The following is a 10,359-nucleotide window of genomic DNA, read 5'->3' as shown; positions in this document are numbered from 1 at the left end:
GTGGATTCTTCTTTTAGGACACTGCACAGAATAGATGTAGGACATCAATAATGGTTAGTAGACAGAGGTTTCATTGTTGTTCTGTTTTTTTCTTGGGATGGCAACTTTGACAAAATTATCTGAAAGGTCCACAGAAAATAGATTAAAAAAGCATTATGTATACATTAAGATACTGTTATTGCTTGTCCAAAAACATGCTAAAACTTCATCCAGAAAATAGTTAAAGATTTGCTTCTAACATGTTATGGTGTGGATGTTCTGGGTACTTTATTAACTGAAACAAGTGTGTCTAGGTAAATTATCAGATAATATGTAATAACTAACTCTTTCTGCAAAAGAATGCATGACATACACCTTGATAATGTTTGTGGGGGTTTTTTTTTTCCTCTTTTTGTCTTCTAGAAATGGGTCTGCTTTTGGAACATACGATGCACTAGATGTGGTGCTTGGACCAGGATTAGTCATGGCATCAGAACTATGTAAAACAATCTCTGAGGCAAAGTTGGAAAGGCACAAGAACTTGTTCTTAAATTACCGAAATCTCCATCACTTTCCTTTGGAGTTACTGAAAGATGAGGGGCTGCAGTACTTGGAGAGACTTTATATGAAAAGAAATTCCCTGACCACATTGGTACGACAACCTCTTTATTGCAATCTTTACTGTCTCTATGTTTAGGGATTCTGAGTTTTTGAACAGAAAAAACAAGATAATTTAAAAAAAAAATCTTCAGCAAATCTGATCCTGAATGATGTAATCCATTGTGAAATATGAGTATTGGCTTGTATTGTGTTTGAACTTGCATAGGTAATGTAGAGTATAATAAATGAAAGTTGATGACTTTTTATGGTTACCCTTCTGAAGCTCTGTGAAGATCTGCTGGGAGCTTTATTGTGAGGTTTGTTGTTTGGGGTTTTTTTAAGCGCTATACATTTTGCTCATGTCAGTGATTGGGCCTTTCTACTATTTTACATTCATTCATTAAGCTAAACAACATTTACCTTGGTGTGTGCCTTATTTTAAAGGCATTGTCAATCCCAGGGCCTAATTCAAAGCTTGCTATTAAGGTGCCAGTGAAAACTTGTGTCTATGGGCTACTGTTGATAGGAGAACAAACAGTTAATTTCAGGGTCATGGGATTTTGTGTTGTGGTTTTTTTGTTACTTGTTTTGTTGTTTTTCCCTGAACTGAACAAATTCTTACTGTGAATCAATGTTGTGACCTCAGAATTCAGTGTGGGGTAGTTAAATAACTGTGTGAGTTCAGTACTGTAATTGAGGCCTGGGAAATTGGAAGCGAAACAATACTTAAAATGTAGGTCATACCTAGTCAAAATAACTTGCAAACAGTGTGAAGTAGAGCATTAGGATTCAAAACCATCAGGTTAACTTGCTCGTAATATGACTTGGTGGAATCTCATTCAAGCGCATAGCATTATAGCTAGGAACTAGGCAAACAAGATTGGGTCCAATGCACGGAGCATCTGTTCAGCAGAATAGATGTTCAAAGTTGTAGTAGAGCAAAATAGATCAAGTCAGCAACGTGTTACAAAAAAGGCAGATGTCTTTTTGGAACATAAAAGGTTTCACAGTCTCCATTAAAAGCAGATGGGAGTAATTGTTGGATGCTGTTACAGCCTAAGATGGAGCAAAGGTTGAGTTTGGGGTTTCATACTTACGAACAAGCTAGGTAAATTGGAAAGAACCTACTAAGCATCAACAAGGGATTTTTAGAGAACACACCCTATGACAGAAGGTTAAGAGATCTAGGTTAGTTCCTCTTGCAAAAAGAGAAGACAGACAGGAAAAAAATAGAAGAGAAGGAATGGGGGAGAGCAGAAGTCAGTATTTATACAAAGCAGTATTTTCATAATGACTTTTTTTATGTCCAATGCTGGTAGGACAAGTAATATTCTCAATTTCAGTAAAGAGGTAGTAAGTTAGTTGCATTATGGGGGGGAGGGGGAAAGGTGTGTATGTGTGGAATCTCATCTGAGAATAGGTGAAAACAAGTAGGTTGTTGAAGGAAGCTGTATTCCTTTCACTGAGACTTTCTGAAAGAGAAAATATACCAATTTGTTTGAGGGGTGGTCCTGTCTGAGAAGAGTAATTGTAATGTCTCTTTCAGCCTTGTGCTCCTTTGATTCTATGCAAGATAGTAAGCATTAGCACATCAATAAATAAATTGCATATGGATTATTAGCAATTATCAAAACTGAATCTGCACCATATTTCCTTAAAGTTAGATGGCACTTTCATCCCACCAGTTCATTGCTTCAGACTTCTGAAAAATGTTTACTAAATCAGCTTTTGTTCTTTGCTCTTCTAAAATGACTCTAGTCCTTGACAGATGGCTCCCATGAAAACATCTGGAATAGTTACATGGATGGAATTTGCATATATCTTGCCAATGAATAATTTAATTTTTGTCTTCATTGGCAAGATGGAAATTATGGAGGGCTATGACATAATGAATGGATCAAGAAGCTATGTAGCACACCTGAATCACAGCATCAAGTTTTCCAACTTCTCTTTTAATGTTTGACTGATAGGATTACTGGAAGGCTAATGTTATCTTCCCATCTATTTAAAGGAAATAGGAGTTTGACTTGATGGCACTGTCAGAAGGATGATCTAGCCATATCAGAGAACAATTGTTCTTAATTTACTAACTCAGAATACACAATGCTGTCCTGTTCAGACAGATCAGCAGGTTTACTTTTTGAAAAATGTTCAGTGAGGGTGAGGCAAGCTTCACTAAACTGTTGGCAGAATTGCTGATTCATTGATCATCATTGTTTGTTGTCATGTCACCAGTAGAGACCCGCATTAGTTTTACCTCTTAATAGATGGATCATGAATATTTTTTTTTTAATTTCATTGTAGGATATTATATTGATCAACTTTGACTCAAACCTATTGTTACTGTTGTACTTAAGAAGATAAGCAGAATTTCTATTATAGACTTGCGAAATGGTGAAGTTGTCTCTTTCCTGAGTTTAGCTCTCTTTCTTACAATACGAAGCAGTTAAAGCAAGAATAAGAATATAACCTTCATGTGTAACGAGCAAGTAGTTTGTGATTCAGGTTAGTATCCTTATTCTAATAAAGGGTGTAGGATGACAGTGAATTTGTTTTTTCACACTCTCTCTTAACTTTTTAAATTAAAGCTTATATTTCTTGATGAACTTAGAGGTCATTTCCAACCTTAATGATTCTATGGTTCAATGTTGCAGCCTTTGCATATTTTCCCAGCTTAAGCTTTTCTCTTTGACCAAATAAAATTCTGTGCAGACGAGATGCATGTATTGCCGCAAACTTGCCAGTAGGTGGCAACACCTGATTAGTTATAGGCTGTTTTCTTGGTCTTAATGTCAACTGATTGATTTATTGAACCATCATTTGCTGCTCCATAGTTAAAAACAAACTATTTTTTGTACTTAGATCTGGGATGTGGCATGTTTGCCACATATGAATATTTTGACATTACTTTTTCAGGTTAGCATACTTCTTCACAATAAATTTATAAACAAAAAGTTAAGTATTTTAGATAATAATATACCTTAAATTTACCTGACAGTGAAAATTGCTACATTTTTTTCTAAACAGGAAATTAACCACATGGTCAAGCTGCTTTTAAAATTTGTTTCTGCATATATGTGTATTGTAAAAACTTTTTTTCAATAAAACTTATCTATGCTTAAAGTAGATTTCTCAAACAATAAAACTGTCTTAAACTTGAAGAAGTTTGAGTATGGTTACCAACATGACATCTGAAACTTGTGAAGCAGATTTTGTGATACATGTTCATGGTTATAAATGCCATCAAGAAACAGAATTGCAGCTAGGGATCAGTTAGCAGTTAGAAAATGGTATGCATGTTAATATGTAAATATGGAAATCTAGTTTGATGGATTCAGCACTTCTGTCTTGGTGGTAATTGATTAAGCTAAATAAAGTTTGTAGGTCATGTCCCAATTTAGCAGCATTACAAAATAAAGTACATTATGGTTAGACATCTTGTACAGTTGTTTTTTGGCTTTAAAGCTGTAAAGGCTACAGCTTCTTCGCAGTCTCTTGGCTTCAACTGACTCAATTATTTTAATATATTTTCAAAAGTAAGGTTTTGGTAATCCATCTTTTCAGCCTCAGAAGTCTGACTACCATTTGGTTGAGGCACATTAATGTCACTTCTAGACTGTAGTTCTGTTTCGGTAGTGAATTGCTCGCTCTTGATATATCCCAGATTGCACTGATGGAGATCGTGCGGGGATGTGGAAATAGGGTATTGTATACAAGCTCTTTGTTGCCATGTTTTCTGTGACTAGCTGCTGACATGTTTTAGTATGGTTATTAAAATGAATTGGGTACACAATATGTGTGTGTCTGTTTTTTGTTTTGAAACCTAAAAAATCTCTAACTCTTTTTCAGCCAGAAAACCTTGCTCAGAAGCTTCCAAACCTCGTGGAATTGTGAGTTTGTGTAGGAGTTCTAATATATTTTTATTATGCTGACCCACCTTACCTTAATATAATTCTAGAATGTATTGCTTGCATATAACCTACCTCTGAAGTGTGAAGGGTTTTCTTGGAAGGCAAGAAATGGTCATTTTTTGTCAGGTTTTTCTTTTTTCCCTTTTCTTTTTTTTTAAAGGATGCATATTCAGTCCCATGTTAATATTTTTTTACAATTTCTTGTTTCATTGTATAAGAACTGTTTTACAAATGTCTACACTTTTAAGGGAAAAAATACTTACCCTCTCCAACTCCTGTGTAGACTGTTGTCACCCTGATAAAGCACTGAAACCTCCAAGTGCAATGGTCAGATGGTTGTGATAGCGCTAGAGTAACAAGTTACTGTCTCCAGCCCATCCCTATTTGCTCACTTCCACACAAGCTATCACGAGTATTACGATCTCAGTCTTGCTGATTGTAGTAATAAGGTTTTTTGGAACCAAGTCACAGATTGTCAAATAGGAGCAGGAATGAGTAAGTAGAGGGGTAGTAACAATTTAATGATGATTGCTATAGGCGGAGTATTTTATCCCATCTTGTCCAAAGAATAGATGTTGCAGGAACTGTACTATTTTGGTTGGTGTGTGTTTTTTTGTTTTTTTTTTTTTAATTTTAAGGTGTAAGCCCCTGAGTCAATGTTTTCTTCCCTCCCCTTTTCTTCTTGTAAGGTTGTGATTTTCTTGTATGGTAGGATTGGCAGCAGGGGGGTTAAAAGGGACATCCTTTTTCCCCTTAACTCACTTGGCTCACTTTCAGTTGAGTAAGTGATGGACCATTGATTCTGTTTGTTTAATGGAAAGCTCCAGACAGGAGGAGGTGTATATCTGAGTAGTCTAATGCATTCAGCTGTCTGATCTTGTCATCTTAATCTGGCCCTTGAAACCACACCTTTCTGGTACACGCGACCACAGTATAATTGAACTGTTTTGTAGGTCACTGCAGTCTCCGACTTGCTTAAGAGACAGTCTTGTCTCGTCATGCCTGAGTCTGGAGAGTATGTTTATGCTCTGAAGCAGTAAAATAAATATTTTGGTATTTGATATACATAGTATTTAATGATTTGCCACAGGACATCAGGAAATCTCCATGTTATCTGATGGTGCCTTTCGGAAAACCTGTATAAATTACAGCCTAAAATAATCTTTTGCAAACACTGAATTATAGGAGTCAAACCTAATTATTTGAGGTTCAGAAAGCTTAGTTGTACCACCATTATCCCATACATTCTGGTGGTCTAGAGAGAACTGCAGTGGGCCTGTGGTTTGTGTAGGTCTAATGGTACAAGTCAATTTTTGATCAGAGAGTAAGAGATGTTTTGTTGACAGAGAAGAGACCACAAAATAAAGATTTCTTTAAAGAATAATTTGTTACAGTAGCTTTAAATTTTGAAAGACAAACTTAACTGATTTTAATTTTCCTGAAAGTTACATCCTTTGCAATTATATATATTTCATTCATTATATATTCATTATATATTTTTTTAAAACTTCGCTATTGTCTATGTTTCTTTGTATATTGTGTCCCTCATGCTGGGATACTAGGTGTAGATCCTCATAATATACATTCTTTTAGCTTGAGTGGAACGGTTCGTAAGTATTTTCAGGAGCTGCAGCTGAAATGGGTAGAAGAATTCTCATTCTGAGTTACATATATAAGGATTTCTACAAACATACCTGCTATCCTTATGTTTGTTACATTTTTAGTAAAGTTTAAATGTCTGCCATTTTTAAAGAAAAAGAGGAGGCTCAGATGCTCCATGCAGCTGAAACGTTCATATGTGTTTTTCCTATCTCTCTGAAAAGACAGGTTCCTACTTTAGGAACTGCTGTTTGAGTAGAATGGAAAAAAATATGCTGTGCAAATAATATCCATGTGTGCCTAAGGAATTGGACATTAAGTACTCAATATTTCTTTGCAGTTAGATACCAATATTTTAAAATTTTGTTACTGTTATTTTCTACAAGACCCATTTATTCATTTGCAGAAATGTTTCATGAAAACGAAAATGTGTAAAATCCTAAGAAGTTTTTCCTGTTACTTGTAGTACTGGAAGTGCTCCTGCAGAGGGTGCTGAATGTTCTTAGTGAGAGAGCTGATCACCCTCAGTAACTACCTAAATGACCATGTGCAAGATTTGGGTTGTATTTTGAAAACTGTGCTCTTTTTTGAAAAACCCTCTTGCAGTGAGTAGATCATGTGCTTATTTCTTCAGTCAGTAAAGGTATAAGAGTTTATGTGCAGGGGAAGATGTTCATAATAGTGTAACTTGTCTGGGTTTGGGCTTTTCTCTTTTCTTGCACAGCGTTTAGTGTGGAATAGCCTGGTGATCAAATATGGTTCATTCTGGTTATTCTATCTGCTTTACTCTTTTTCCTTTTTGTTTTCCTCTTACGACTCTCAAAACTAAAGCCCATTATTATTGTAACTGTGTATGTTTTGTTTTAATTGTATGTCATTCTCTTTTGTTTTTATGTTAATCATTTAATAGTCTAAGTGAAACTTAAGTACCTATCCACTGCCAGTTTATACAGTTTCCACAGCTTTTGTGGTCATAGAGAGGAATGGCTTTGAGGGTGCTCTTTCAGTTTGAAATTGGATATTTTGCAAACTGATTATGCAGCAGAAGTCCTTGAGGGTAACAGGTGGTGTCCTCTGCTTTTTTCTCCTCCCCCCAGGTACCTTCATTCAAATAACATAGTTGTTGTACCTGAAGGTAAGTAATCTACCAGCTCACAATTAAGTGACAGGAATCATAAAATATTAATTTTCCTCCTTTGAAGAGGCCTATTTTTCCTTTATTTTCCCATAAAACATTAAAGATTTTCATACAAAATATACCAGTGTAGCTCTTTGTTGATAATATCCTTGTTTATGCTATGTTCAATTCTTTTAATGAATCCTCAAATGCACCTAAATGCTGTTTGCTTCAGTTCTAACTGCAGAAGGTGAAAAGGCTAAAAGGCACTCATCTACAGGAACAAAAATCCAGAGTGTCTTTTGCTTTCAGCCAGTTACTACACAGACTACTCTGCTGATTTAGATCGTGAGAGATTTGAAACCTAAAGCGTGAAGAACTTGTACTAGTTTCTCTTCCTTGTCTTAATTGTAGAGTTATGTGCCCAACTTCAGGGAAGTGCTTGAAACGTTTTTTGAATATATAAATTGGATAGACTCAAAGCAAAGGAATGGAAAAAGTGATTTCGGAGCAGAATTGTCTGAGGACAATCTAGAAATGGGAGTATTCTGTAGATCACTTCCCCCTCCCCCCTCCCCTTCTCTCTACAGTAGTACTGTTTCTTAGGTAAATAAGCATTTCCACAAACTATGTCATTCAGTTGTGAGACCGGCTTTAATACATCGAAATCTGCTCAGACATAAGTGTTAGGTACTGTGGCTTTTTATCTTCTTGTAGTCCTATTAAGATTTTAACATTACTGTTGGGTCACATTCGTGTTTTAATCTGTTCTCTCACAAGCCATTGGCTCCCTCGTTAAACTGCAGTTTCTGGACCTAAGTGATAATGCCCTCGAAATTGTGTGTCCAGAGATTGGCCGCCTGAGATCTTTACGTCACCTTCGCTTGGCTAACAACCAGCTGAAATATCTACCCGCAGGTAAGTACAAATGCGTGAGGGATTACAGCAAATGACAAATTCCATTTGAACTTAATTTGCATAGTGATCTGCTCTGGGTTTATTTGTATCTTACAGTTGAAGCATGGTGCAACTTGCATTTAAAGACTAGGCAGGGATTGCCATACTTGAGGTAAAGAAAAGTCCTGAAAAATGCTTCTGAAGTGGGAAAAATTTATTTAACAGTCTTTGCCATTGTATCAAGAAAATATTGAACATCTTTGAGAAGACACAAAACGCCAGTGACAACTGTCATTATGATAAAATTATGTTTCTTCCAATGTTCCAGAATATAAAGGATTGCAGTCCTTCCTTTCTTTCTTTTCGCCCAACAGCCTCATTCTTGTATTTTCTAAAAAAGACACATGTCTAGTAGGTTTGCCTATGGCAGTTCTACCTCACTATGACAGTAAATAACAAATGTTTGTCTTGCTATATTATAATAAAAAAGCAAAACTTACTCGAAGTAAATGTGACGCAAAGAAAAATTTGGCCTTAGGCAGATTTTGAATTTTTTTTTTTTTGGCCTTCTAAATACTTCAATAAGCAGGCATAACTGACTGTTCTTCTAATCACCCTTATATCTGTCCAGATAAGATGATGGTGATTTTTAGGTTTGTTTGTTTTTTAAAAATTTTTTTCTCTGCATATTTGCATTTTCTGATCTGCAGAGATGATAAAAAACTGATCTAACTATCTAAGAGGATTATCTTTTGGCTCTAATTTTAACTTCTCAATGTGACCTTCATGTGTTTCTAAGTTCACATTGCTTATTCTCAAGAAATATATTGCAATTGCTCCTTGAAGTTTTGGGTACAGAAATCTAGCTGTCCTTTCCTTGTACTTTGCTAGGCATAATAAGCTTAAGAAGAACAAGTCAAAGGATTATGACTAGAAAGAAAAAAAAATTATGTGACTATATAAATGCTCTGAAATGAAATTAGATAAACCTGTTAAACATTATGACCCAAGGCCAATAAAATTTCCATCAATTTTCAGATGTCCTACATTCAAAAGAAAGGAATGACTTGAGTATGCTTTATGTTCCTCAAAGATAATTTACCTTATGGTGCTGTACCATGAAAGAAAGACTTGTTCAAAGAAAGTGACACATTTTCTGCAAAACTTCGCACATTAACTTAAAAAGGTTCTAAAAAAGACTTTCAAAAGGATAATTTACATTACTGAAGAGTTGATTTCAAGTCTACCACATTTGATTAGGAACTGGTATCAGCTGCATAAGCACGCTGCATTTAATTTCTCCTGAAGTTTACGAAAATTGATACTGAGCATTTTCCCTAAGTGCGTTTAGTTGTGTGCATGAAAATTTTGCATGCTTAGAAATAATACTACTGTTGTCTGCTTTTGAATCCAAGAATCCAGTGGTGTCTGGTCTTTCTGGTTTTGCTGGTAGTGTACCATTGGTTCATACACATGCCATTACTGCTGTCATTACTAATCCTGTCCAGATGCTGTCACTGTCAGCATGACTGGATGTCATAGAGCTTGTGTGTTATCAGTCCGAGCACGATTTAGTCTTTCAGTTACACTAGAGAGTTAAGCTACTGCATTGAGTGTTTCCTAAACATAATGCTTCCTGAAGAGGGCTTCCAAGTGTATTTTCATAGGGCTTTTTTGTAAAATTGCAAAGATTTCAAAGATGACCTTATAGCAAATCTTTGAGTTTGAAAATAACGTGTATGTTGAACAGTTGAAATAGTTTTGATGAATTGTTGTATTTATATTGTTGTAATTATATTGGTAGCATGAATCTTCATATTAGTGTTAAATAGCGTTCTCTCAGGGAAGGTAGCAAAGTTAATAAAATGAACTAGGATGAGATATGATTTCACTGCAGTACATCATTTTACTGTGTTAACTGCTTTCTTTACATCAGATACTACATTGCAATGCATTGTTAGGGAAAGAGAGCTCTTAACTGCTCTTAATTTATAATAAGCAATCATTTAATATATAATTTATCTTCTACTAGTGCAGCTTGTGCAGAATTTAGAAACCTGCATTAAAAAATAGCTTTCAGGTATAGGTGACGGTCATTTATGGAAGTAACTTTTCAAAACTCATGGCCGTCATTTTCTTCCAGACTTAGTCCTGCGTATATCACACAAATGGCAGTGAACTGTTTATCACAGCAGAGGATCCAGTTAAGAAAGGCTAATTGGTATTCTTCTTGTGTAACCGGATAGGCCAACTTGC

The 10,359-nt window shown here is 35.5% G+C and overlaps 1 protein-coding gene across 3 annotated transcripts in view; it reads left to right on the top strand.

The window, feature by feature from the left end:
* Window positions 1-239: 239 nt before the first annotated feature.
* LRRC28 (leucine rich repeat containing 28) overlaps window positions 240-10,359 on the top strand; it is a gene marked incomplete at its 3' end in the record, with an annotated part of 46,797 nt that continues 36,677 nt past the window's right edge. For 2 of the 3 annotated variants that reach the window (XM_082004928.1, XM_082004926.1), the window contains exons 1-4: window positions 240-631; window positions 4,429-4,469; window positions 7,187-7,224; window positions 7,987-8,124. In XM_082004928.1, the coding sequence (XP_081861054.1) occupies window positions 344-631; window positions 4,429-4,469; window positions 7,187-7,224; window positions 7,987-8,124 (505 nt within the window). In that variant the 5' untranslated portion in view covers window positions 240-343. Of the gene's footprint in view, window positions 632-4,428; window positions 4,470-7,186; window positions 7,225-7,986; window positions 8,129-10,359 lie in introns of all 3 variants that reach the window. The other variant, XM_082004927.1, reaches the window with a different exon arrangement.

The sequence above is a fragment of the Phaethon aethereus genome (assembly GCF_964289735.1).
Source record: "Phaethon aethereus genome assembly, chromosome: 12".
Classification (NCBI taxonomy): Eukaryota; Metazoa; Chordata; class Aves; order Phaethontiformes; family Phaethontidae; genus Phaethon; species Phaethon aethereus.
This window is presented reverse-complemented; position numbering and strand designations above follow the sequence as displayed.